This window comes from Nicotiana sylvestris, chromosome 11 (genome assembly GCF_000393655.2).
Source record: "Nicotiana sylvestris chromosome 11, ASM39365v2, whole genome shotgun sequence".
Taxonomy (NCBI): domain Eukaryota; kingdom Viridiplantae; phylum Streptophyta; class Magnoliopsida; order Solanales; family Solanaceae; genus Nicotiana; species Nicotiana sylvestris.
The window spans coordinates 48,240,943-48,268,178 of record NC_091067.1 but is presented as its reverse complement, the minus strand read 5'-3'; the positions used below and the strand labels follow the sequence as shown (position 1 = coordinate 48,268,178).

Genomic DNA, 27,236 nt, shown 5'->3' with positions numbered 1-27,236 from the left:
AATTGAAAACAAGGGTTATCACTATCAAGAATAACAGGTGGAGGAGGACGGGTAACAGGTCTGGGTCGGGGAGCCGGGGGAAGAGTAGTAGCTTGGCGACTAGATTCAGCAATTTTAGATTTTCCTTTACCCTTACCACCAAATATTTTTTCAAAAAAAAGTCTATATTAATTATACAACAACAACAACAACAACAACAACAACAACAACAACAACCCAGTATAATCTCACTTAGTGGGTATGGGGAGGGTAGTGTGTATGCAGACCTTACCCCTACCCTGGGGTAGAGAGGCTGTTTCCAAATAGACTCCCGGCATCGTTCCCTCCAAGAACTTCCCACCTTGCTCTGGGGAGACTCGAACTCACAACCTCTTGGTTGGAAGTGGAGGTTGCTTACGCTTACCGTAGACCTTACCTCTTGTTTTTGGTTGTTTCCAAAAGTCCATATTAATTATAATTATACTAAATAAAACAAACAAAACTATAATATTAAAACTTAAGAGTTGGAACGAGTTTACCGAATTGACGAACAACTTCTTGAAAATTGAATATCATTGAAGACTTGAATACTTCAATTCACCAACTTCACAATTTTTCACGAAATTGCAATAATAAAGTAAGCAATTATAGAAGAAAATTAGAGAGAGATTGATGAATTTGTGAGTAAAAATAAAAGAATGAGGGGGTATTTATAGTTGAGAATAGGAAAAAAGTATAATTATAAAAGGTTTGGGGTTAAAACAAAGTTTGGGGGCCAAATGGCTATTTTTGAAAGTGCCAAACGGCTAAAAATGAAGGCCAACGACTACATTTTAAAATTCTGACCGTTGGCCTTTTTTTAAAAAAAAAAAAAATAACCGTTGGGCCCTTTTGGCCTGGTTGAACCGGGCCAGGCCCGCCTTCCGGTCTCGGGCTAAACGGTCCCGGGCTCGCAGGCTTTTTGGTGAGGACTAGCCCGCTGTGGGCTTTTTGCACCTCTAGAGACCGGCCCGTTTGAACTGGCCTATTTGGCCCATTTGGCACGCGGTCCCGGGCTGGTCCCGACCCACAATACATCCTTAACTCGAGATTTATCGATAAGTACGGATATTACCAGTGTATCATTGTAAGGTTGTATGATGCCATTGGCGTCTTCATCGCTGAACGAAATAGCTCCCTCGGGGACATAATCCCGGGTGTATTTTTCCCTTGTGATAGATACTTTAGTATGCTTCATCATTGGTCGTTGGGGGATATCGACTCCTCCGATGATCATGTTGATCACGAGCTGAGGCTCCTCTTATTTGACCTGTTTGTTGGTGTCCCTGTTTCTGAAGTGGTTTTTGGCTTGATCACTCAGCAATTCTCGAAGGTGCCCGTTGTTGAATAACCGGAAAACTTCTTCTCTTAAATGTTGGCAATCTTCAGTCCAGTATTTGTGAGTGACGTGATACATACATATCAAATTGGGATATCTCTGGGAAGGATTGGACTGCAAAGGTTGGGGATACTTGGTCTCTTTAATGCGTCCTATGACTGACACGATGTTGGCAACGTCTATGTTGAAGTTGTATTTCGACAACCTCGGTGCTTCCCTACTTCCGAGCGGCCTATTGAATATATTTTTGCTCATCAGGCCTCGGTCGCCAAGACCTCGATCACTTCTCTTCTCATTTCTTACGGGATGACATCCAGATCCATTTCCCCTTCAGTCCACACTGTATGGTTGATACCGATCTCGGACCAGTCTTGCCTTTTGATAAATGGCTCTCTTAGATCTATCATCGGCCCTGAAAAAGTTAAACTGACCCAGAAGGGGCCACGAGTTGGTCGTCCTCGACCCTGATCTTTGACTAGTACCTGTTGTAGACGTCGACCTAGGTTACCATTGGGTACTCCACCAAATTTTGTTTTAGCTATTGAGAAGCCAAGGAACTTCGAGGATTGAGCCCTTTAGTGAATGCCTTAACGACCCAATCATCTACAACCGGTGGTAGGTCCATCTGTTCCAGCTGGAATCTCGTTATCCCTTTGTTTGACCTTGAAAAGGTCTGAATTTCTGGTCTCGGCCTTGATGGCCCCGGCGTGGGCCTTTACGAAAGCATCTGCAAGCAAAGAAAATGAATTAATGGAATTAGGGGGCAAGTTGTGATACAATATCATTGCCCCCTTGGACAAAGTCTCCCCAAACTTCTTTAGTAATACCGACTCAATCTCATCGTCTTCCAAATCGTTCCCGTTGGTTGTGCATGTGTGGGAGGTTACATGCTCGTTTGGATCTGTGGTCCCATTATATTTGGGGATGTTGGGCATACAAAACCTCTTTGGGATCGGTTTTGGTGCCGCACTTAGAGAAAAAGGGCTTCTGGATAAAGTTTTTGGAATCTGGTCCCTTCAATATCAGGGGTACCCTCGTGATCTGATCGACCCTGGAGTTGTGTGTTACCACTTTCTTGTCATTATCTTCAATCTTCTTCTCACCCGACTCCACTCATTTTGTCAACTCTTCGAGCATCTTCAACACCTCAAGATTTACTCCGGGCTCAGCTTCACCCGGTCTCTTGATAATTTGCTCATCTCTTCAAGTGCTTTCCCGGGATCATTTGGGCTCGACCTTATTAGGGGCGTGACTTTGATTCTGCAGTTGTACTATCGCCGCCTGTAGAGCCTGCAACATTTAGAAGATTAGTCGAAGTCTTACCCTATCACATTCTCCCTTGGGCGCTTCACGAGTTGTTGGTCGGGGTCCCCCACGAATGTTGTTTTCAGGATCAGTTGGCAAATTGACAATGATGGCCACCTGCAAGTTAACATCGGCCGGATTAGCAATTGGGACACTGTTGTGATCGGCAGGAGGTACCTCATTGCTGGGCACCAAATTATTATTTTTGCCGTAATAGCTAGACTCAGCGTCAACGTTCAAGTGAGCAGGATGAGAGTTTGACATTTTTGGGTTGGCCTGAAATTAAGACTTCAAAGAACAAACGTAAAATATGGTGTTATTGAGATTCAGATCAAATCACCACTATTATCCTTAGCCCCACGATGGGTGCCAAATTATTTACTCCGAAATCGGGTAACAATTAAATTTGTACATGATTTTAAGGATATGTGGTTTCACTCAACACGAATAATTAAGAATATCAAATAAACAAATTAGAGATAAAGTAAACATTTAAACCAATTGCAATATTATAGCCAAGCCTGAGCTTAAACTGACCGATGACCTCGTCCTCGGTTGGACCTTCGATTTTAGCCCAGCCGTGAATGAAGAACATAGCAAATGAGCAAAAACTCTAACAATAGCTAAAAGGCAGAAAGTAAACTTGTATTGCTTTGATTTACATATTACAACTCGTGTTACAAAAGAAAAACTTCCCATTTATATAGTAGGAGAGTTTCATCTCTAGTATAAGTCTAAAAAGGTAAAAATCTTCCCTTCCTGGTTATTACTGATCCATGATCGACATCGAGCGAGATCCGCACCGTGATATCCGGTTAATTGCGAATATCAAGAACCTCTATTTGCCATATGTAATCGTTTATCGTGTCTCCCGAGATCTTAGAACTCATTCTTGGCCTAGAACGCATACCCTATGACAGGCACATCGTTCGCTTTTCATGGATCACAATACGGAGGGTTTCTAACCTCGATTACAATCTCGTATATGCGTGCTCTTTCTCTATTTTTTCATCAAAAAATCAGGGTAGACATTACCCCCGATTTTGCCATACACATATGTTTTGCCTAATTAAAATGGCAAAAGAGAAAGGTGATGAAACCTATGTCACTATGCCTAACTAACCCTCGTAGATACCGTCTTCCGCCCAATCCTACACACCCCTAACCCCTTATTCACCTTACTCTCTGTTAATTACCTCACTCTCTTTTGTCCTCTTATGTAACCGTTTCTAGTATACTTACAAAAATCCACCTAACTTTGAAGCATCACTTCTCTCCCTTTCATATAAACTCAGTTTTTTGTTTGAGTATTTTATACATATTTCTTTATCATAACAAAAGTTGTAGTTGAAAGTCAAGGTGAACATGTCTGTCTCAAGTTTTGTTGCAGCTCCAATTGCTGGATCAACCTATCTTGGTTTGAAATCCAACAGCATCAACCTTTTTCCTGCTAAGGATACAATTAGTTGGAGTCGAAAAACTATCTCCAATGGCTCTAAAACTTGCTGCATGAAGGTACACAAATATTGTCATCCTTTTTCTTTGCCCTTTATAGAAATGGGTTTTTTGGTTCTCTTTACAATTTTGTCCCTGTTTTTAAGCTAAGTTTTATTTAATTCGTGTTTTAACAATCTTAACGCATTTGAGCTTTATATTACGCAACAATAAAATAACATGATAATGTAAAACTAAGGTATAGGGAATACTGAAAAGGGTGTTAGAAGAAATCGAAGTGATGATGGGAATGAGCTGTAAATCTGGAATGCAAGGTCATTGATAAAAGTCAAATGAACTGTTTAATTTTAGGATTTAAACCATATACACCAATAATATAAAAAAAATTTACATTATTAAAGAACACTATTTTTAATTTTACAGGTTAGTTATGACTTTTACCAGGTTATCAATTAAAGTTTATAAAAGGGACTTCTAAATTATCAATAACTATTTTCTAAATTGAACTGATTGTGAGAAAATCTTTAGTGCACATTTTAGAGCGAATTTAAAGGTCTCTTTTATTCGGAAATCATATTGTAACAACAACAACAACAATAACTACCCAGTAAAATCCCACAAAGTGGGGTCTAGGGAGGGTAATGTGTACGCAGACCTTACCCCTACCCCGATAGGGCAGAGATGCTATTTCCGATAGACCCTCGGCTCAGAAAGACGGAAATAAAAACAAAAAAAAACAAAAAAAGAAAAAGAAAAGACAATTCATTAGTAACTCCAGTAGAAACCATAATAGTAACAGAAGCATAACAACCAAAAGATAAATGACATGCAATAACAGTAACCAGTAACTAAGGCCCGGGGCTAAGATGAACAGCAAGGATAGTGTGGATTCAACATAAACTGCAAGCCATCTAAGATCAACCCTAATCCAACCCCGCCTCACCCCCGGTATGAAGTAAGGAAAGCTCTACTACTCCCTAACCTACAACCCTAATGGTTGACCTCCAGACCTTCCTATCAAGGGTCATGTTCTCGGAAATCTGCAGTTGTACCATGTCCTGCTTGATCACCTCTCCCCAATACTTCTTAGGCCTCCCTCTACCTCTTCTCGTACCCACCACGGCCAACCGCTCACACCTCCTCACCAAAGTATCAAGGCTTCTCCTCCGCACGTGCCCGAACCATCTGAGCCTCGCTTCCCGCATCTTGTCATCCACAGCGGCCACGCGCACCTTCTTCCGAATATCTTCATTCCTAATCTTGTCTATCCTAGTTTGCCCACACATCTACCTCAGCATCCTCATCTCTGCTACCTTCATCCTCTGGATATAGGAGTTTTTAACTGGCCAACACTATGCCCCATACAACATGGCCGGTCTAACCACAACTCTATAAAACTTACCTTTGAGTATCAGTGGCACTTTCTTGTCACACAAGACTCCAGATGCAAGCCTCAATTTCATCCAGTCCGCCCATATACGGTAAGTGACATTCTCGTCGATCTCTCCGTCCCCCTGGATCATCGACCCAAGATACTTGAAGCTATATTTCTTGGGGATGACCTGTTATCTAAGCCTCACGTCCCTACCTACTTCCCTCAACTCAGCGCTAAACTTGCACTCCAAGTACTCTGTCTTAGACCCGCTCAATTTGAAACCCTTAGACTCGAGGGTCTGTCTCCAAACCTCTAATCTCTCGTTAACACCGACCCTCGTCTTATCAATTGAACTATATCATCAGCAAATAACATACACTATGGTGCATCCCCTTGAATATGGTATGCGAATGCATCCATCACCAAGGCAAATAAGAACGGGCTAAGCGCAGAGCCTTGGTGTAATCCCATAACAACCGGGAAATGCTCTGAGTTGCCTCCCACGATCCTAACCTTAGTCTTAGCTCCATCATACATGCCCTTGATTTCTCTTATGTAGGCTACCAACACGCCCTTTGCCTCAAGACATCTCCAGAGCACCTCCTTAGAGACCTTGTCATACGCTTTCTCCAAGTCAATAAACACCATGTGTAGATCCTTCTTATTATCCATGTACTGTTCCACCAACCTCCTAATAAGGTGGATAGCTTCCGTAGTGGAGCGACCTGGCATGAACCCAAATTGATTGTTGGATATAGACGTAGTCTTCCTCACCCTCACCTCCACCACCCTCTCCCAGATTTTCATGGTATGGCTAACTAACTTGATACCCCTATAATTGTTACAACACTAGATATCACCTTTGTTCTTGTACAACGGTACCACTGTACTCGACCTCCACTCCTCCGGCATCCTCTTCGTCCTAAAAATTACATTGAACAACCCAGTCAACTACTCCAATCCTGCTCTACCCACACACTTCCAAAACTCAACTGAAATTTTATCTGGCCCGATCGCTCTACCCCTACTCATCTTATGCAAAGCCCCCACAACCTCCTCCACCTTAATGCACCTGCAATACCTAAAATCTCGGAGACTCTCCGAATGCCCCAAGTCCCCTAGCGCTATATCCCGGCCCCCCTCCTTATTTAGAAGACCATAGAAGTACGTCTGACATCTCTGTTTAATCTGGGACTCTCCTGTCAATACTCTACCATCCTCATCTTTGATGCACCTTACTTGGTCCAGATCCCGGGCCTTCCTCTACCTCGCTTTAGCCAGCCGAAACAACTTCCTGTCCCTGCCTTTCTCCCTCAATTCCTCGTATAGGCGGTCAGACGCTGCATTCTTAGCCTCCGTGACTGCCAGCTTTGCCTCCTTCCTTGCCACCTTGTACCTCTCTCTATTCGCTCTCCTCTCCTCCTCGCTTGTGCTCCCTACCAACTTCGCGTACGCTACCTTCTTCGCCTCCACTTTACCTTAGACTACGTCATTCCACCACCAGTCGCCTTGGTGCCTACCAGAAAAACCCTTCGATATCCCTAGCACCTCTCTTGCCGCCTCCCTCACATAGTTCGCCGTTGTTGACCACATAGTGCCCACGTCTCCACTACTCCTCCAAGCTCCTAGATAATCTCCCATCCAGCTCCTGGGCTTTATCCTTAGTTAAAGCTCCCCATCTAGTCCTCGGTCGTCCACGAGCATACCTCTTCTTCCTTTTCATCATAATGCCGACATCCATCACTAAGAGCCTATGCTGAGTCGCGAGGGTCTCTCCCGGGATAACCTTGCAACCCTCGCACAAATCTCTATCACACCTTCTGAGGAGAAGGTAATCAATCTGAGTCTTCACCACCAAACTTTGGAAAGTAACCAGATGCTCCTCCCTCTTCGGAAAAGTCGATTTCGCAATCACCAGCTCGAAAGCCTTGGCGAAGTCTAACAGCGAAGTACCTCCTCTGTTCCTATCCCCAAGGCCAAAGCCGCCATGCACCTCGCCATAACTACCAGCAACTGACCCAATATGGCCATTAAAATCCTCTCCAATAAATAACCTTTCAGTATGTGGAATACTGCGCATAATCTCGTCCAAACCCTCCCAAAAGTGCCTCTTAACCTCCTCATCCAAGCCCGCTAACGTGAGTATTAAAAAGTGCAATTCGTCTTTATTATTATTTCGAAATTTTCTTTCTTTTCATTACCATTGTTTTTTTAAAATTTAAATTAGCAGACTTGGAATCCGATTGACAACAAGAAATTTGAGACACTCTCATATCTGCCACCTCTATCAGAAGATTCGATTGCAAAGGAGGTTGATTACATGATCCAAAAGGGTTGGATTCCTTGCCTTGAATTTGATCAGGTACGCATTTCCCAACATGAAAACAAATTTGTGGGGGATGTTTTAATTTGTGGATATGGATATTGGGTCGGGTCGGGTCAGGCATATTTTAATTGAGTCATAATTTATTAGACTGAATAAAAAAATAAAAAAATTATAGAATAAGAAAATATTACCGGACAGTGTTCTTTTCCGATAACTGTGATTTTTTGAGTAAAGTAATGAAAGTTGTATGACTTTTGTGAGAGAAAACAAAGTTATATGACTTTGGTGAAAAAATGTCATAGTTATATGACCATTTGTGAAATCTATCCGCTAGTTTGACCAGCTTATAAGCTTAGCCAAACACTCTCTAAGGGTGTATTTGGTATAACGAAAAATGTTTTCCGTGGAAAATATATTCCAAGAAAGTATTTTCTTGGAAAATAAATAGTAATCTTGCTCATTTTCCGGTGTTTGGTACGCAAATTAAGGAAAATAACTTCTCAGGAGTATTCATAAATAATTTAGATATAATAAACATGAAGCCATAAACTTCTGAACCAACAACCTTCCGAACCCAAAAATTGCATAAACTTCCGAACCGCTAAACTTTTAAACCCGTAAACTCTATAATTTCTAAAACCGCAAACTTCCAAACACATAAACCTCCGAACTCATAACTTTGAAACTCGTAAAATTTTGAACATTTAAACTGAAAAATGAAAAAAATCATAACTGCAAACATAAACAAAAATAATTTTGCAAAGGGTAGGGGGTTGGAGGGTGGGCATCGAGGGGGGGCGGGGTTGAGTAGTGACCAAAAAGAAAAAAAACTAAAATCTAAAAAAGAGCCTTTTTTGGAGAGAGGGGGTGGGAGAAGTGGGGTAGGGGAAGAAGGTTGTGGGGAGGGGGGGTTTAGGTTAGATGTGATGGTAGGTGGAGTTTTTGAAAAAATAATCTGTCGCGACCCCAATCTCCCTCCGTAGGATATCATGACGGCACCTAATCTCTAAGACTAGGTAAGTCTAACAACATGCGTAAATAACTGAAATAATAATTTAAAATCTTAAAATTCAACAACTGGTTTATACACGATTGCCCAAAACCCGGCGAAGTACAAGTCACAAGCTCTATGAAATAATGTTGGTGATCTCTATACACTAGAGTCTATTAGTGGATAAGGAACTAAAATAATTTAGGTAGAAGGGGTACTCCGAGGCTTGCGGACGCCGGCAAGTATACCTTGAAGTCTCCGCGTAAGGACTCAGCTCAATGATGCCTGGTCTGGTAGGAAGTACCTGGATCTGCACAAAAAGATATGTAGAAGCGTAGCATGAGTACACCACAGCAGTACCCAGTAAGTACCAAGCCTAACCTCGGTAGAGTAGTACGAGGTCAGGCCAAGGCCCTACTGAATATAATAAGAAATAGGACGAAAAATTTAACAATATAATAATAATAATAATAATGATAATGGAGATGAAACAAGTATACCACAATTTAGCTACACAGAATAACGGCAAATAATACACCACAGAAGAAAACAAGAATTTACATGTTAAGGATTACAAAACAACCAAAGACAAGTACACCAATAGAGAAATATCAACAAGGGTCATTCCCGATGTACCGTCTCGTAGTCCCAAATCACAAATAAATTTACAATCTTTCCTTATATCACTGCGGGAGCCTTCACATTTAGTTTTAAGAATCACTTTTTCCGAAATAGCATCCAATATTTTAGCCCACTTTATCACATCGCATGACTTCTAATAGTTCCCCTACTAGCACGCGTATCAAGCCCACCTTATATCACCGCATATATTTCAACACTCAAACCTTATACCACCGCATGCGTATCAATATCATAACATATTACAAATGGCACCTCAAGTGCCCAAATATCACAACTTGCCAAAGAAATCAACAATACTATATTTTTTTCACAATAAAGAGCACACGGCTCAGACAGAAATGTACACAAAGTTTCAACAAAACAACTGAAAGTGAATAACTCAACAGAATAGTATTTCACAATTTAACACTTTGCCTCAATGGAAATCACGACCCTTATAAATTCATTGCCATTTTCAACAACAAAATATTCTCAGAATAGCAATTTCAAGTAAAGAATTCAACAATTAAATAATGAACGTAGAATAAAGGAAACATGAACTTCAATTAAGCATGTAGGGAAATTAGCATGTAAAAGGGATAAGACAAGTAGACATGTGAGAATAGACTAGAAATGATGACCATAACATTTTAAGGTAACTCAGCTACAACATGAAAAGAATCTACATAGCTAAAATAGGAAATTTTCACATTTAGCATGTGTACACACTTGTCACCTTGCGTATACGGCTTTCACTTAGCACAATCAACATAATTCCTAAAGGGTAATTCCCCTACATAAGGTTAGACAAGCCACTTACCTCAATTGGCGCCAACTCACTCCACTAGTAGGCCTTTTCCTTGATTATCCAATCCTGAACGACTCGAGTCTAGCCAAAATAATTTCATACTATAATTATAACCATAGGAAACTAATTCGAACAATAATTTATGATATTTGCAAGAAATAAAAAGTCAACGTGGGGCTCACATCTCGAAATTTACAAAAGTTACGAAATCTGAACCCTCACTCAACGACGAGTCCAACCATACCAAAAGTAGTAAATGCCAACTACAACTCGACCCTCAAATTCTCAAATTTAACCAAAAGGATTTTCACAACTTTTCCAACTTAAAACAACAATTAAATGCTAAAAACAACAATGGATTCGGGTAATTTAATCAAAATTGAGTTAGGAATTCTTACCCCAATATTTTCCTTGAAAACAACTCGAAAAATTGCCTCTCACCGAACTCAAAATGCCCAAATTCATTTTTAGAACTTAAGTTCTTTTGCCCAGTCATTTACCCTACGTGATCGCGAAGAACAAAATTAACTGGCAAGAATTAACCTTATGCGAACGTTAAGCACAACCTCCTCAGACCTACGCGATCACGGATAACCCCATGTGATCACGTAGAATAGCGCGTGAAATCTCTAGCTCCCTCCTTTCCTCTACACGAACGCGGCTTAACCCACGCGTTCGCAATGCACTGATGGCCAACAGCTTCGCGATCGTGGGCCTTCCCACGCAACCGCATAGCAGCGGCCCAAAATGAGACCGTGATTACGTATAAGGAAACCAGACCTGCAACACGAGCTATCATCTAAGTCCAATTTTCAATCCGTTAGCAATTTGAAATCCACCCGAGGCCCCTGGGACCTCAACCAATTATGAATTGCTATATATATAGAGTTTACCTTTTAGGTGACCTTTTACATTATCAGCATAAATTAGTCAAACTCATACATTATCTGAGGACTCACTAATGTTTGCTTTGTGATATGCGGCAGGTGGGATATGTACGCAGGGAAAATAGCAGCATGCCAGGCTACTATGATGGAAGGTATTGGACACTGTGGAAGCTGCCCATGTTTGGCTGCAATGACTCATCCCAAGTTCTCAATGAAATCCAAGAATGCAAGAAAGCGTACCCAAATGCTTTCATTCGTTGTTTGGCATTTGACAATGTTAAACAGGTTCAGTGCATGGCCTTTCTCATTCAGAAACCTGCAGCAGCATAGAAGAAGTCACAAGATTTATGTTTGTAATTGTTGAGCTCTTTTCTGTTTGTTTGAATAACATTAAGCAAGCTTATCCCTTAAGGGCGAAAGCCATGGAATTTGAAATCTGGACCTCAAGGTTTATGGTTGAAGTCGTATATCTAGTTTTGGAAAATAAGAAGATGGCTACATGCTATTTATCAACATGGTTGTATTAACTGTTGCAAATTACCTTAGAATTTTCAAAGAAATTTTAGACACAAGCTTGTGTTGAAAGCAATGTTTAAGATTTCCATTATGTAGTTTGGTTTCGTGTTAAGTTCATTGAAAGGGCAAAATATTACTTTAATTGGGGCATGATATATTTGCAACATCATCCCCCCTTACATGGTAGGAGAAATAAGCATGCTTGAAAGAAAGCTATCGCTTACTTGAAACTTTTCCGAAAAAGAAAAAAATGTACTAGCAAGCTACTTTGAACTGATTGTTGTGGTACAATTCTATTTTAATATGGTTGTATTTTGTTAGATAGAAAAACTTTTGAAAATCGTATTTGCAACTTCAAACATATAGGGGCATAATTTGCAAAGTGGAGGATGTAAAAGGAGTGGAGAGCAATTAACACTCGGTCAATCCCACTCCTTTCCCTATAATATTGACATTTGTTCAAATATAAGAAAATTAAAGTAAGCCTTTTGGGAAATTAGAGTAGTCACCATATATGAAATGTGTGTGTATTTCTATGGCATTAACTTGAACTATATTAGGATTCCATGCCACCGATATCCTTCCCCTAGTTGTATTTGAGTCATTTGTACACCAAAATCATCCAGGTAGATCTTTTTAGTACTATCTGGGAGATCTCTGGTTATGTCAACTTCCACCAAAATCCTGGCAAATGATATCCTACTACTTTGAATAGTACATTCATCTACATAGATTGGCTGTCCCAAACTGCTTCCTATTTTGCTTAGAGCATTTGCAGTCCGACAGTTGAAAGAAAGGTTAAGTAGCTTAATCCATAGAGGCACTGTCTTCAAAACTTCATCATTGAAATTGAATTTCGAAGTCCATGGTTTAATCATAACTGGTATGTTGTTCAAATTATGAGGCCCCAAACACATAATCACGTCCATATCCTCATCGAAGCTGAATCTAATCACGAAATAGCCATCACTATAGAGATAGGCCTGTGACTAGATCGAAACATACCCATGTGCAGCTATGAATCTTTCTATTGTTCCAATGGTTGGAGTTCGCCCTACCACGTATAAGGATGATAGCTAATTTCCACCTATCATTTACAGTAGCTACATCTTCATGCTCTAATTCCACTATTTCATGCCCTCAATAAAATTGAGATTCATACCTTTACCTGCCATTTTGTTCCCTTCAAACACATTAGCTCATTCCTTTCCTCTTTGTCCCCCCTACTTAGCTTGTAGTTGCCTTTGCTCCAATTGCAATTTCATTTGTGTGCCACCATTCGTTGTTCCTGTTTCATTCAATTGTCCCTATTTATCGTGCTCCGTATGGTTACAGGAGTAATTCCACTACTTGCTAGGCTTTTACTTCCCTCAGCACGAAAGGGAGAGCTGGCCAAATCTCCTATGTTGGGTCGATGTGCTCTTTGTCTCTGCAATTTGTCAACCGGCGTTACTTTCGCCTTTGGTGTTGTGGTTTTTGCTCAAATCAATAACCTTTTTGGCGTTATTGCAATCCCTATTCCGGAACAGCATTCCTTCTACTTCTTTAATCTCATCATTCTGATCCTGGATCAGAGTTTTCGTGGTATTCCCCTCCCTATTTCTGGCGAGGCATAAGTTACGTTTGTGATTTTACTCCCCGTGTTATAGGTTTATTCCAATTTTGATTCATGTGTAATTCGATTATGTATAATTAACCTTCAATAAATAGGAACATGCAATTTCCACATGAATCAAACTAGAATAAACATATAACATGGCCAAAATCACTATAGTACTAAATTAATTGATATGAAGGTATCAGTTTTTTAAAGTTTGACCAAAGATATCAAAAAGATCACAAAATTAGCCGAAAAGGATAATGTTAAAAATAAATCAAGAGGTAACTCAACTTAGCTTCAAGCTATCCATCTACACAACTTGTTCAAGTAATATCATCCTTGATTCTAAAAACAACCTCTCCCAACAAATTATGCAATAGAAAATCAAATGACACCACTAGCCCCACGCCCAAAAATTTTTGGAAAAAATAGAACTACCAGAAAAAAAAAAAAGGAAAAAAAAGAACCATTTTCCCACCTCCGTTATCTTCTTTCCTTCTCAATGACTAAAAAGCATCAATCCTGAGCGAAAACTCATTGTCCGTTATAACCATTTTCATACTGTAAGGAACCATCAGATATCCTTCAGATCACTCCAACCTGAGTTAAATAGCTTATGCCCCAAAGCTGGGTCAGATTCTACAACATCAAGAAAGTAAATGACAGTTCATACCAATGGCCAAGATTACAAATATCAATACAAGGTAAAGGGATCAATCCAAGACTTTAGTGCACACACCAAAGTGCATAGAGAGCAACACTATAGTCAAATCCAAATGTAAGTTGATTTATGAAGAAATGCCTATCATTCGGGAGAGATCTGAGAGCAGGTAAGACAAGAAGCAATAGCCCAAATGCATGTTTGCATCAATGAGATAACAGATGGTGCTAAAAGATGACTGCTTTAAAGGGAGGGAGGGGGCACCATTAACCAGCAAACCATTTGGCAGGACCCTGAAGTACTGGTCGCATCTGTTACTGCTTGACTGCAGGCTGCAGCAAACTGTGAACCTATTCTCCACCGCAGAAGTCCAATTACCATGAAGTTTTGAGAAAAACAGCACATTATGACCTAAACATACAATTGAAAGGATCTTATATTGTCTCCGGTACTTGGACAAAGAGGCACACTCACATAAGAAGCCAGGCAAAAAGTGCATTCCATCTGCAGATAGAGCGAACATCACATTAAAATCATTATTTGAGTTCTTCAATATAGAAGTAGCACAAAGAAGGAAGAACCTTAACAAATAAATGCAAACACATTGTCAAATATTTTTCTCACAAATAACCAACCATATTCATATCGAAAATGCCTCATTCCAAATTCCTGAAACATGCAATTGTGAACTTAAAAACTTCCCAAATCGGACCATGATAGCCATGCTCATCCCCCATGAAAGCAAAGCCCTTTCTAAATCTTAACCTATAGGCAATAAGCTTCATCACTATCCACTCTTCATTATATCACAGTACCTCTTAACACCACAAAAAAATGAAACTACAAAATGAGCAAACTGTATAGAGGGAAATAAATGTCCTTTACCAATAACATTTGTTATCTCTGTACAACGAGGCAATTTCTTTGAAGTTAATGAAATGTTTATCTGATGAAAACTTATTTTCCTTTTTTCAGTAATATTACATTTAACTAAGCGCTCAATTTTGATTGGTTGAGAACAGTACAAAGACCACTTACAAGAGCCAGTGGAAGTGTTTTAAATAAAGATAAAAAGGATTACCAGCAATAATCCAACAACTAGCTACAGGATCAAAGGGAATTGGGCTGAAACCTATCTGTCAAAGTATCATTCCATCTTCCAAAATACAACCTTTCCTTGATGCTTAAGTCAATCAAACTATGAATAAAATGGACCCTGTAATAAGTATGTGTATTACTTATCAAGAAAAAAACCCCGATAAAGTACCCCGATAAAGTATTATATCATATATAAATGGTAATATTAGGAGCAAAACAATTGTCCAGGCAAATTCCGAAGGTACCATTTCGCATCATGTCAATACTAGTAGTATCATATAAATGGTGAGGATCAATACCGTTAAAGGGGATAAGAACAAACACAAGTATCAGTGTTGTCAAAGGCCAAAGCTCTAAAAAGCGCTCTAGGTCCATTTGGGCTTTAAGGGCAAAGCGCAATTTAAGTGTAGGCTGCAATTATAAAAGGCACAATGCAAGAAAAAATTAAAAATATACATGTAATTCAAGAGAAAAGTAACAAACTCATTCATATTGTTTTCCTTAACAACTAATACACTTATTTGCCGGTTATATTTGTAGTCTAGTATTGCTCCATTTAAGATAGAACTCATGGGCAATAAGGGGCATGTCTTGGTGCCTTGCCTAATGCCGAACCGCAGCTTAAGTGAGGCAAAGCACCCTCCTTGAGCTTTTCTGAGCTTTAGGGCTTAAGTGCGCCTTGAATGAACCTTTGACAACACTGACAAGTATCCATGAAACAAACTCAAAAACCAGTAGCAACTTAATCCTTACATGAGCTACTTCACAACTGATGGCAACCAGTTACCGCTTACTACCATCTTCCTACTACTTCCTAAAGATGGCAAAAAACTGTATCTTGTATTGGAGAGCAACCCAGCCAACTAATCACCCATTAGGATGGGTTCAATAAAACATTATTTTATGATGCATTAGAAATATACTATCTATCCAAAAAAATTAATGTGAGTGAGAAGTAGGTGTCTGATGTGTTTTCGATGTTTTTGCCACCTCTATTATTTCGCTACTACGAAAGTTAACTCCTAATCGACCATGTCATGTTAATAGTCTTCTCTTCTAGTTTCTCTTCATTAAGCGCAGAAAACCGACTCTCATCGAGCTAAGAAAGTAATTGAGGTATTGTTAAAAAGCAATGCAATAAATACAGGAGTTAATAGGGCTAAATATGTATAAACCTTAATACAATTCTTAATATTTGTACTTCAGTAGACTGTCCAAATTGCAAAGAATTTCCAGGAAAATACACTCGGATTATGGTAATGTAACCATTCTAATCTCTTAATGTGTCACGGTAAAAGCTTGAAACCCTAGTACGGAATAGACTCAGCATACCAAACTGCCAATTGGGGCAAAAGACGTTAGCTAAATCTTATCAAAAGAAGCACGCTCAGGGCAAAGACAACTAACAGGAGCTCCATCCTTCCTTACCTTATTCAGTGCTTTTCCAGCAACTGCAGCGGGAAGAAGCTGGAAGAGCAAGAATAAGGGAAGAAGAAAAGAGACCCGTAATCTTGATGAGAATAAAAGAGTGACAAAGGTTCCACTTTTTTGTTTACTCATTACATTCAGAAACATGCCATATTCATCAGCCATCTACGTAGCCCCTGTTGTCTTTTTCTTCGTTTATTGTGCTCCAAATAGTCAATACTCTCGCAGACTTTCCAGTTACACAACAGCAATTAATCTCACGTTTACTACATGAAAACAACACGCTTCCTACATCAGGACAATTTTGAAGCAAACCAGAAAAGAAGGTTTCCACTTCTTGGACAGGTTTGCAGATAAACCTGTTTAAAAAGTGGTTTACCAAGAAATGACTAAAGAAACTTATCAAAAATAAACAGATTTGTTGATATCATACATGTCATTTTGCTGTCATCGAATATTGGGTGCAGCTGAAGTTATGCTCTTCTGCAATATTAGATACTTCCCTGTAGGGAACACATAAAGAAGGTATGCGTTCGCATTGTTAGCCTAGTGGTCTGACCCTCACTTCCAACCACAAGCTTGGAGGTTTGCCTCACGAAGGAAACAAAGTGAGAAAGGACTTTTGGTCTCCTGGGTTGGGGGTTTGGGAGGCTAAGTTTTACCGTATCAGAAGAAAACAATAACAAGTCTAACACATGTGGCTCTTTTATATTTTGCTTGGCAACTAGATAAAAAGAAAATCAACACTGTGAAACAACTTACTAAGGTATAGCTTGCCATTGGCACATTAAAGATACTCCTCCCCTGCCCCCAACCAACCTTTGCCAATTTTGGGCCATGTTAAGAAGGCTATAGCAGCACTAAGCATCACGGAAAGCCAAAGATCAAGAAACTATAAGAGTGCTGTATCAAACTGACTCCCAAAGCTCTACATAAGACTAAAATTTCTTTTTTCTGTATCTCTTTCTTTTTGTTTTACATTTTTCTCCACTAGGTGAAGATTATATAATTTTTCTACTTACCCCGGGCTTCTATGCGTCCATCACTAAACAGTAAATGCTACACCACGGATTCTGGAATATTTTGCAATAACCCATTGAATAACTTCAACCAACCATCTTAATGTTAAACAAAGATAACCAACCATAAAGGGGAGTTGACCAAATTTTAGAGAATGTAAACCCAATATGAGTTAATAACTTACTAGGAAAACATGAATGACTGACAAGCATCCGCTATTCTGAAATTTAGTTCAAATCTTAAACACGATTAGATTCTTGACCATTGATGAATTTACATATCTCAATCTAAACCTGCATACAATTTCAGTGCTATAATCTTAAGGACGTTAAAAATGAGAATGCTCTCAGGCACGACTTTCGAGGTAAAGTACGAATAAGCTGTTAGGAAGCTTTCTGATCATCGGAGATCACTGGAGGAACTGAGTTTTTTCTTGAATCTATTCTAACTTGATTAAAACATGGTTCGTGATTATGGTAACAGTGCTAAAAAGATTTTTTTCACATCTGGGGACAAATTTTTTGATATTTCTGACTTCTCTAGTTCCGAAAGGTGGTACGATTGGGTTGAAAGGAGAAGGAATTCAATGCGTAGAATGACAGTTAGTAGGAAGGCAATGCTGTGGATTTACGATTTAATGCACATGACATCTGCATCCAGAGGTAATAAATACAATACTTGGAAATTAACTGATCATCTACAATTCTACATAACTACTATTATTCTCAAAAGTACAACAGATACAGTAGATTCATAAGTATTGTGGCAGGGGAGAGGAGATCAGTCATTATAATTCCTGAACTGTCTCCTAACAAAGGGTGGGGAGGCATAGATGCAAAAAATTGAGAAGTTTATCCTCGAAAACCCAGTCAACGTTGCTGTGCAGAATCCTCAAACCCAGGAGATCACATATGCAGCAGCAACTAACCAGAGCAAATGGCAACCTAAGCAGGGGAATCTCACTTTCGTACATCAAAGTCAGCGTATCAGCGTCCCTAGATCTGTTGCTTTAACAGATAATGACACTCTCAGCAGATGTTTGGTTGGATCCTTTGCTGGGAAGACAGAAGTTCCTACTAGGTCGGAGCTAAGAAGATGGGCCGCAGATAGATGGAAGTTACCTTGCGGCGTCCAGATTTATGACCTAAACGAGCAACAGTTTCTTTTTGAATTTCCCAACAAGAAGATGGCAGAACAAGTTATGCTTGGGGTGTGGAGACGGAAACAAGAACCCATCAAACTGATTTAGTGGTCGCCGGAGGCCAGCTGCTCTCCGGCAGGTCTCGTTAGTGAGCCTCTTTGGATTAGGGTTATCGGCTTACCTTTACATTTATGGTCAAAAGAGGTCATGGAGGAGATAAGGATGAAATGCGGCGGATGGGTAGAAACAGAAGAAAGGCATCTCAGAAACCATCTGAAATGGCCAAGAATCAGAGTAAGAGGGCCAATTGACAAAATTCCCAAATGCATTGAAGTGGAAAACGACGGTCTGGTTTTCTCCATGCCAATTTGGTGTGAATCTACTCCGATGGTGACTGTTGATCGGAGGATTACTGAGGAAAGGGATTCTAGGGCTATGGTCTGTGTACAGTCACATCTGGTGGCAGAAGATATAGGGGCTAGGGTGGCTGGTCGCGTGGGAGAGCATGGGGAGTGTCACACTTTAAAATTGGACAGCTAAAGGGGCATGCAGAGCACGTGGAGGCTCCTGTTGCTGGAACAAACTCTGGGGCCAAAGACTCATGTTTGGGCTTGGTTCAAAGGCCATTTATATTGCAGAAAGGAATTGGGCCAGAATTATTTTTGAGTAACCCACAAAAGCCGAGTCTTGTAATGGCTGGTTATGGGGGAGAACAAGGGGAGTCATCTAATTCCAAATTCGGATTGTTGCTAGGGCATGCTGAGCACGTGGAGGATTTAGTTTTAAATGGACCGTCTCTTGGGGCTAAAGAATCGGATTTGGGCCGGGCCCAAAGGCAGGAAATTGGGCCAGACCAAATTTTGTGCTCTTTCACTCCTCTAGAGCCCAGACCACTGAATATAGTGGATTCTTTCCTCGTTGAGATCGAAGCTAACCAAGCTTCTCAGTCAAGCGACTCTTTATTAATGGTGGATTCAGCGGAGGTTGCAAAAGAAGATGCTCATGTTAGTTATCAGAGTCAAAATCTTCTTCGAATTTCTGAAGGAAACGAAGAAACTTACTATGATGCAGGGCCGAATATCGAGGGAACGGGCATAGAAAACCAAGAAAATTCTGGGCTACAATTAATTCGAGTGGAACAATCTCAACACTGGCCAATTGAAGATGTCCAACCGCTAGATGTTCAAATTCAGATGGCTGAGTTAGAAGCTTCATTATGGGTTCACCGAAATGTCATGAAGCTAAGCAAGCAGTTTGGGGTGGACTTAGGCCTGGTCTCTGTTCATGAAATTGGACAAGAAGAAGCACGAGAAGCGAAAGGAAACTAGTGGCTCTAACCCATCTACCCAAAACAAAAAGGGGTGAATGAAGTCAAGAATCTACAATTTGACATCAAATTCAAAGAAAGTGGATCAAGGAGCAAGGGAACAAACAACTCTACCAGTTCTTGATGAAGGTACAAATTATTTCATGGAACGTGAGGGGTTTGAATGACTTTGAAAATAGAGGGTAATAAAATCTTTAATGCAAGAATGGAGAGCAGATATCTATTGTTTTCAAGAAACAAAGATGGAAGGGGAGCGTGGTGCGGTGGTTAGGTCTTTGTGTAGCAATAGATGGGGAGACTATGGAGGTTTAGAGTCTAATGGGAGGAGTGGAGGTATTCTAATTATGTGGGACAAAGGGTGTGGGCCGGGGAATTAGTTAATACTGGGTTACATTCTTCTCTAAATAGGAATTTCTCTTGGTTCCTTACTGGGGTCTATGCCCTAAACTGTAGAAGGGAGAGAGAGGAGCTTTGGTGGGAGCTGGGTGCGATTAGAGGAGTTTGTAAAGGTGCTTGGGTGGTTTGTGGTGATTTTAACACTACTAGATACGCTACTGAAAGGAAGAATAGCAGGGGTATTACCAGAGCTATGAAGGATTTTTCAGAAGTAATAGAAGATCTAGAGCTTGTTGACCCTCCTTTATTGGGAGGTAGGTACACTTGGGATAGGGGAAACAATCATGATTGTTCTTCAAGAATGGATAGATTCTTGTTTTCAGCTGAGTGGGACGAGAAGTTTAACAATATTAAGCAGTCTCTTCTTCCTAGAATTGTCTCTGATCATTGCCCTATTTCTCTGAAATGTGGGGAATGGGATTTCTCAAAATCTTATTTCAAATTTGAGAATTGGTGGATGGAAGTGGAAGGGTTTAGGAGAGGGTGGCAGGATGGTGGAATTCATGTGAGATCACTGGAAGGCCGGATTATATTCTGGCTTATAAACTCAAAATGTTGAAAGTTAAGTTAAAGGAGTGGAATGTGCTTAATGGGGGAGCTTGAAAAGGAAGAAGATTGAGCTTTTGAATCAAATTCAAAACTTGGATCTTTTGCAGGAACAAAGACCATTAAATGAGGCCGAATTACTTGAGAAGGCAAGCTTGCACATGGAATTCCAAGAGATTGCAAAGAATGAAGAAATATCTTAGAGACAAAGATCTAGAGCTTTATGGCTGAAACAAGGTGACAAAAACACCAAGTTTTTTCAGAAAATTGCCAACTATCATAGAAGAGCCAATCATATAGATAAGCTGGAGGTTCAAGGGGAAGAAATTATTGAGCCACATGGAATTAAAACCGAGATAGTGTCTTTTTATCAGAAACTATATGCAGAAACAGAAATCTGGAGACCTGATTTTAACTTCCAAGGTGAATGCAGCAGTACAGAGGAAGATAATGAATTGTTGCAAGGTGTATTTGAAGAACAAGAAGTATTTGAGACCTTGAAGCTATGTGCAGTTGACAAGGCACCGGGCCCTGATGGTTTCTCTATGGGGTTTTTCCATAATTGCTGGGAGATTGTGAAAGAAGATATCATGCAGGCCATCAGGAACTTCCACAACAATGAGTATTTTGAGAGAAGTTTCAATGCTTCTTACATAGCCCTTATTCCAAAGAAAAAAGGTGCTAAGGAACTCAAGGATTTCAGACCTATTAGTCTTATAGGAAGCATTTACAAGATCATTTCCAAACTGTTGACAGAGAGGCTCAAGAAAGTGGCGGACAAACTAGTGAAAGGGCATCAAATGGCCTTCATAAGAGGCAGGCAAATCATGGATGCTTCTTTGATTGCAAATGAATGTGTGGACTCCAGACTTAAAGGGCAGGTTCCTGGAATTCTTTGTAAGCTTGATACTGAGAAGGCCTATGATCATGTTAATTGGAACTTTTTACTCAAAGTTCTTCAGGATATGGGTTTTGGTAGGAAGTGGATCAACTGGATATCTTTCTGCATCAAAACAGTCAGATTTTCCATTTTGGTGAATGGTTCTCCAGAGGGCTGTTTTCCTTCTGAGATAGGTTTGAGACAAGGGGATCCCATATCACCTTTTCTTTTCCTCTTTGCTATGGAAGGATTGAACCAAATGTTAAGAAATGCAAACAACAATAGTTGGCTGAAAGGTTTTAAAGCTTCAAACAGGGAGGGAGATAGTGTGGAGATCACCCATCTTCTATATGCTTACGACTCTTTAGTTTTTTGTGAGGCAAAGGCAGATCAACTAAAATATCTAAGTCATTCTTGTTATATTTGAAGCAGTCTCAGGGCTCCATGTAAATTGGAGGAAGAGCATGTTGTTCCCAGTTAAAGAAGATGATATCTAGGCCCTAGCAGCTATACTGGGATGTGAGGTGGGTTCTCTACCAACTATATATTTGGATTTATCTCTAGACTCCAAGAACAAAGTGCAGGAAATATGGAATGGGGCTCTTGAAAGATGTGAAAAGAGGCTGTCAATATGGAAGAGCCAGTATTTATCCTTGGGTGGAAGGGTGGTATTGGTTAATAGTGTCTTGGATGCACTTCCTACATATGTAATGTCTTTGTTTCCCTTACCAAGCAAGGTAAGGAAAAGAATGGATGCACTAAGAAGGAACTTTATATGGCAAGGAAACAGAGAGAAGGAAGCTATTCATTTGGTTAACTGGAATTCTCTTATCACAAGCAAAGACAAAGGGGGCTTGGGTATTAGGAACCTTAAAGCCCACAATCAGAGTTTACTCTTGAAGTGGCTTTGGAGGTACAATCTGGAGGTTAATGCTTTGTGAAGAAAGGTCATCTGTGACAAGTACGGACAAAATGGACTATGGTGCTCTAACATTGTTAATAGTCCACATGGGGTTGGGGTATGGAAGTCAATCAGACTTCACTGGAATACTCTGGCTTATAATACAACCATAAAGGTGGGTAAGGGAAGGAAAACACTTTTCTGGAGTGAAAACTGGTTAGGACATGATCCTCTCAAAGAACTTTTTCCTGATTTTTTCAGCATTGCAACATCGCCTACATCCACTTAGACATTGCCTGGGGTCAGCAAGGATGGAATGTTACTTTTAGAAGGGCCTTGAATGATTGGGAATTAGAGAAGGTTGTGGATTTCGCTAATATATTGGAACAATTCCAAGGTCTTGGAGAAACTGAAGATAAACTCTGTTGGAACCTTTGCAGGAGTAGGAATTTTACGGTCAAATCCGCATATACTCTAATTGATGCTTCAAACCAACAGTTAGGACAATGGCCCTGGAGGTATATTTGGAAAGTAAAGACACTTTTCAAGGTGGTATGCTTTTCATGGTTAGTTGCAAGAAAGGCTTGTCTAACCCAAGAGAACTTGAGAAGAAGAGGTTTTCAGCTATACTCTAGATGCATATTATGTGGTACAGCTATAGAAACTAATAGCCATTTGTTTCTTCATTGTCCTTTTACTGACCAACTGTTGCAGCTCTTTCTTAATATTGTGGGCGTTAAATGGAGCATGACAGCTAACACTTGTGAACTGTTGAAGTGTTGGAATTACAATGGGGGTATAGTGAAACAGAAGAAATGGTGGCGATTGGTTCCTACGTGCATATGGTGGACAGTCTGGAAGGAGAAATTTAAGAACTTTTGAAGACAGAAGCAATTCTTTACAGAAAATCAAGATGAAAAGTTTACTTTTGTTTCATTTCTGGTGTAAAGAAAGTTGTGTAGAGGAGGCAGAACCTTTAGTGGACCTGATAGGTGCACTGTAATCTTAGGTTGACATAGCTGGTTTTTGTTCCTTGTAAATATGGCTTGGCACTGCCCTAGTGCTGTTTTATTTATTAATATACATGTTACCATTATCAAAAAAAAAAAATCGCAACCTGCATACATGTAATTACACTTAAGGGCATCAGTTTGTTTCAGTTTAATTTGTGTGGAAATTGTATAAGTATGCATTGAAAGAGAATCAATGTTGCTATGCATTCTTAATTCCACTAATGCAAATGGATTAATTCCATGACTATCATATCTTTTGCACTCTCTTCCTAATTTTCCACCAAAATCTGCAAGTAACCATTTCCCAGACACATAATCTTTCTAAACAATCTTTTTTCATGAACATGGCATAAGGACAAAGACAGTGCAAAGCTACAATGAAGGGACTTTTAAAAGAAAAGCTTTTCGGACGGGGATATTATCTTCAGATGCACTTCCAGATTATCTAATTTATTTAGAAGGGGTAAAAAAATTGAAGCTTGAAAAAACCCATGAGTCCGACACTTTGTAAAAATGTATATCATGCCTTATTAAAAGCTTAAAGGGTTAAACATGCACATGTTTTATACTCGCAATAAGAAACAAAATTCACTAAATAGTCGGATTTTCACTGAATAACACTGTTTTAAATTTCTCTCCTTCATCTCAACTCTTCAACTAATCCAAAACAATGACATTGAGTCCCATATGGCTAGCTTTTGGGATTAAGTTAGGCCCAAGTTTCATTTTCTTATCACTGCTTTGCTACACTAGTCCCTAACCAAACAAGTAAGAGTTCACTACTCATTATTTGACGGATAACATCATAATTCCATTACGAAGCTCAACCAAACACTAAATGTACATAAATCAACTCTCTAATACTTAAAATTTCAAAACTAACCCCCCCCCCCCTTCCATTTTCTTATCACTAGTCCCTAACCAAACAAGTATACTCCTTATTTGACGGATAACATCATAATTCCATTACGAAGCTCAACCAAACACTAAATATACATAAATCAACTCTCTAATACTTAAAATTTCAAACTAACCCTCCCCCCCCCCCCCCCAAAAAAAAAAACACACCCACAAGAAAAAAAATGAGGAACTAAACTCTTCGTTTCTAGAGAGAATAAGAACAAAAACCTGGGAAAATCAGCGGTTGCACTCAGCAGGCAAGGGCCTATTGAAGCCACCACGCCTATTCATGTACTGTCGAGGCTGCCGTTTAGTGACTTTCCTTACAGCACCCACATCATTCCCTGCCACTGGCTTCCCCTTTGTCGAATCAAACCCTACCGGTATACCCAATTTCTTCATCATCTCAATCTCTTCCTCATCCATCATCTCTTCATCGCCACTCCCCCCCTCCTCCTTCTTCTTCTGCTTCTTCTGTTCTTTCGCTATCCCGTCCACAAAATCCTCAACCTCTCTCCGCGTATCCCTATCCCTATCCTTATCTCTATCGCCATCGTCTTTTCGTCTCTTTCTAGGAGGACTTTCCACTGAGGGACGGTGGTGACGGTGGCGGTTGCGGCGGTCAGTGGGAGAACGGGAGCGGGAAGTAGAACGGTGGCGGTGGCGGTGACGGTCAGTGGAAGGGGAACGAGTTCGGGAGCGAGTGTGTCGACTGGTTTTTATATGGTCAGGGGTGTAAGAACGTTCACGGTCTCTCCGGTCACGGTCATCCCGGTCACGTTTCCGATCTCTGTCTCTATCCTTGTCCCTCTCTCGCTCTCTCTCCCGGTCACGGTCACGATCCCGGTCAATTTCACGGTCACGGTATCGAGTTCGGTCACGGTCGGTCATCGTCCCGTTAAGGGAAGGAGAGTAGAAGGGTTTTGAAGTTTGAACAAAGAAGAGACAGTGATATTGTTTTCCTCGGAAGGATTTAGGAGAAATGCAATCCCGGTTTTGCGCTATTTACTCTTTTTCTATGGGTGTTTACGGGCCGGGCTGACCCGTTTTCAGCCCGTTACTATTCACGTTGGGGCGGGTTGGGACGGGGGCCGAGTTGTGCGTTCACGTTTAGACTAACGGTACCCCGAACCCGTTAAATCCGAATTCCTTAACGGGCTGAACACGGGCTGCAGCCCGTTAACAGCTCGATTTCCGTTTGAAATTTTTTTTTTTCAATTAAATTGGACCGTTCCCAACGGTCAAATTCAGAAATGACCGTTGGGAAACGGCCAGAAATTGCAGAAACGGCCAATTTCGCCCCCTAATAATTGAAAAATTATATTTTTAACCTTTTAAAATCTATAAATAGCCCCCCTTCTTCTTCATTTTTTCTCACAATTCACTCTCTTACTACTCTAATTCTCTCTAAGTATCAAACTCTCAATTCTCTCTTGATATTATAGTTCTTAAATTCTCAAATCTCAAATTCTCAATTATTTATTATTTCAAGTTTCATCAATTATTTAGTTTAGCCATTACAAAATTATTATTATCAAATATCAATTATTCAAGTGAAGTGTGGTATCAATTATCAAGTATTCAAGTATTATCAACTATCAAGTTTCGGTCTATCAATTGAAGTTTGAATTTTGATATCAAAAATTCAAAATTAGTGCGGCATAAGGAATCCCGGTACACTCGTTCCATCTCTTTCTCTTATTTGGTGTACACTTATTTTATTAATTTCAAATGGTTTAGTTCATATTGCTGAAATTTCTCTTTTACTACATAATTTGAAGCAGAAAGAAGGATATGCTACTGTTGTTGAATCTATGCTAGATAAGTTTAAAAAGTATTTCTACCCAATTCCCTATATTTACCTAATTGGTGCTATTTTAAACCCTACTGTCAAAATGATAAAGTGTCGCCAATTAATTAGAGCTTTATATACTTATATGGATATTGGCCCAACTGAAACTTCTGATATTGACACTTGTATTTCTGAGCTACACACACATTTACAAACTTTATATAATTATTATGCTAACATTGTTGATGCTTCTTCGGTTGTAGATGCAAATATTCCTTCAACTAATCCTTCAACATCTGGAACAACTATGGATGAGGATGATTGTGTTCAAGATTATCAGATTTGGTCTACACTAGGAGAGCATCAACAAACCAGTAGCACAAATATTGATGAACTACAATTCTACTTACAAAAGTCACCAGAGCCCCTCACAAAGGATTTTCTATCGCTGAGTTGGCGGAGGAGCAACTCAAATCAATTTCCTGTTCTTTCGGCCATGGCTCGAGACGTGCTAAATGTGCCGATTTCAACAGTCGCATCAGAGAGCGCATTTAGCCAAGCAAGACAGCAGCTAGGAGATACCCGTCATTCATTGGGCAGCAACGATTTGGAAATTCTAGTGTGCTTCGGAGATTGGATAAGATCAGAACGGCGAAATAAAGGGCGTGACGAGGTAGATGAAGAGGAGGACCAAGAAATTGGAGATATAATGGTTTATGGTTCCGATTCAATCAATCCCGGAAACCAAGAACCTCATGTTGATATGGAAGAACTTACAAAAATGATGCAAAGCATGTGATGTACTACTTCTTATTTTTTATAATTATTGTAAACTTTTAAGTTTTAATTTGCAAGTTCAAAAATAAAAGAAAATCAAAAAAGAACCTATTGG

General features: G+C 39.9%; 2 protein-coding genes across 3 annotated transcripts; one reads left to right on the top strand and one right to left on the bottom strand.

Annotated features, from left to right (window-relative positions):
- Positions 1 to 3,771: 3,771 nt before the first annotated feature.
- Positions 3,772 to 11,727, top strand: LOC104240838 (ribulose bisphosphate carboxylase small subunit, chloroplastic-like). Of its 2 annotated transcripts, none has more exons than XM_070162567.1 (3): positions 3,772 to 4,177; positions 7,720 to 7,854; positions 11,225 to 11,727. In XM_070162567.1, the coding sequence occupies exons 1-3, from the start codon at positions 4,028 to 4,030 to the stop codon at positions 11,453 to 11,455; spliced, it is 516 nt and encodes a 171-aa protein (XP_070018668.1). In that variant the 5' UTR covers positions 3,772 to 4,027; the 3' UTR covers positions 11,456 to 11,727. The 2 variants fall into 2 exon arrangements, with proteins under 2 accessions (XP_070018668.1, XP_009794031.1); XM_009795729.2 differs by having other exon boundaries at positions 3,775 to 4,177; positions 7,723 to 7,854.
- A 1,777-nt stretch (positions 11,728 to 13,504) lies between these two features.
- Positions 13,505 to 25,532, bottom strand: LOC104240818 (uncharacterized). The gene is made up of 2 exons (XM_009795706.2): positions 24,781 to 25,532; positions 13,505 to 14,406 (listed from the first exon to the last, which is right to left on the bottom strand). The coding sequence occupies exon 1, from the start codon at positions 25,441 to 25,443 to the stop codon at positions 24,790 to 24,792; it is 654 nt and encodes a 217-aa protein (XP_009794008.1). The 5' UTR covers positions 25,444 to 25,532; the 3' UTR covers positions 13,505 to 14,406; positions 24,781 to 24,789.
- Between the last annotated feature and the right edge of the window lie 1,704 nt (positions 25,533 to 27,236).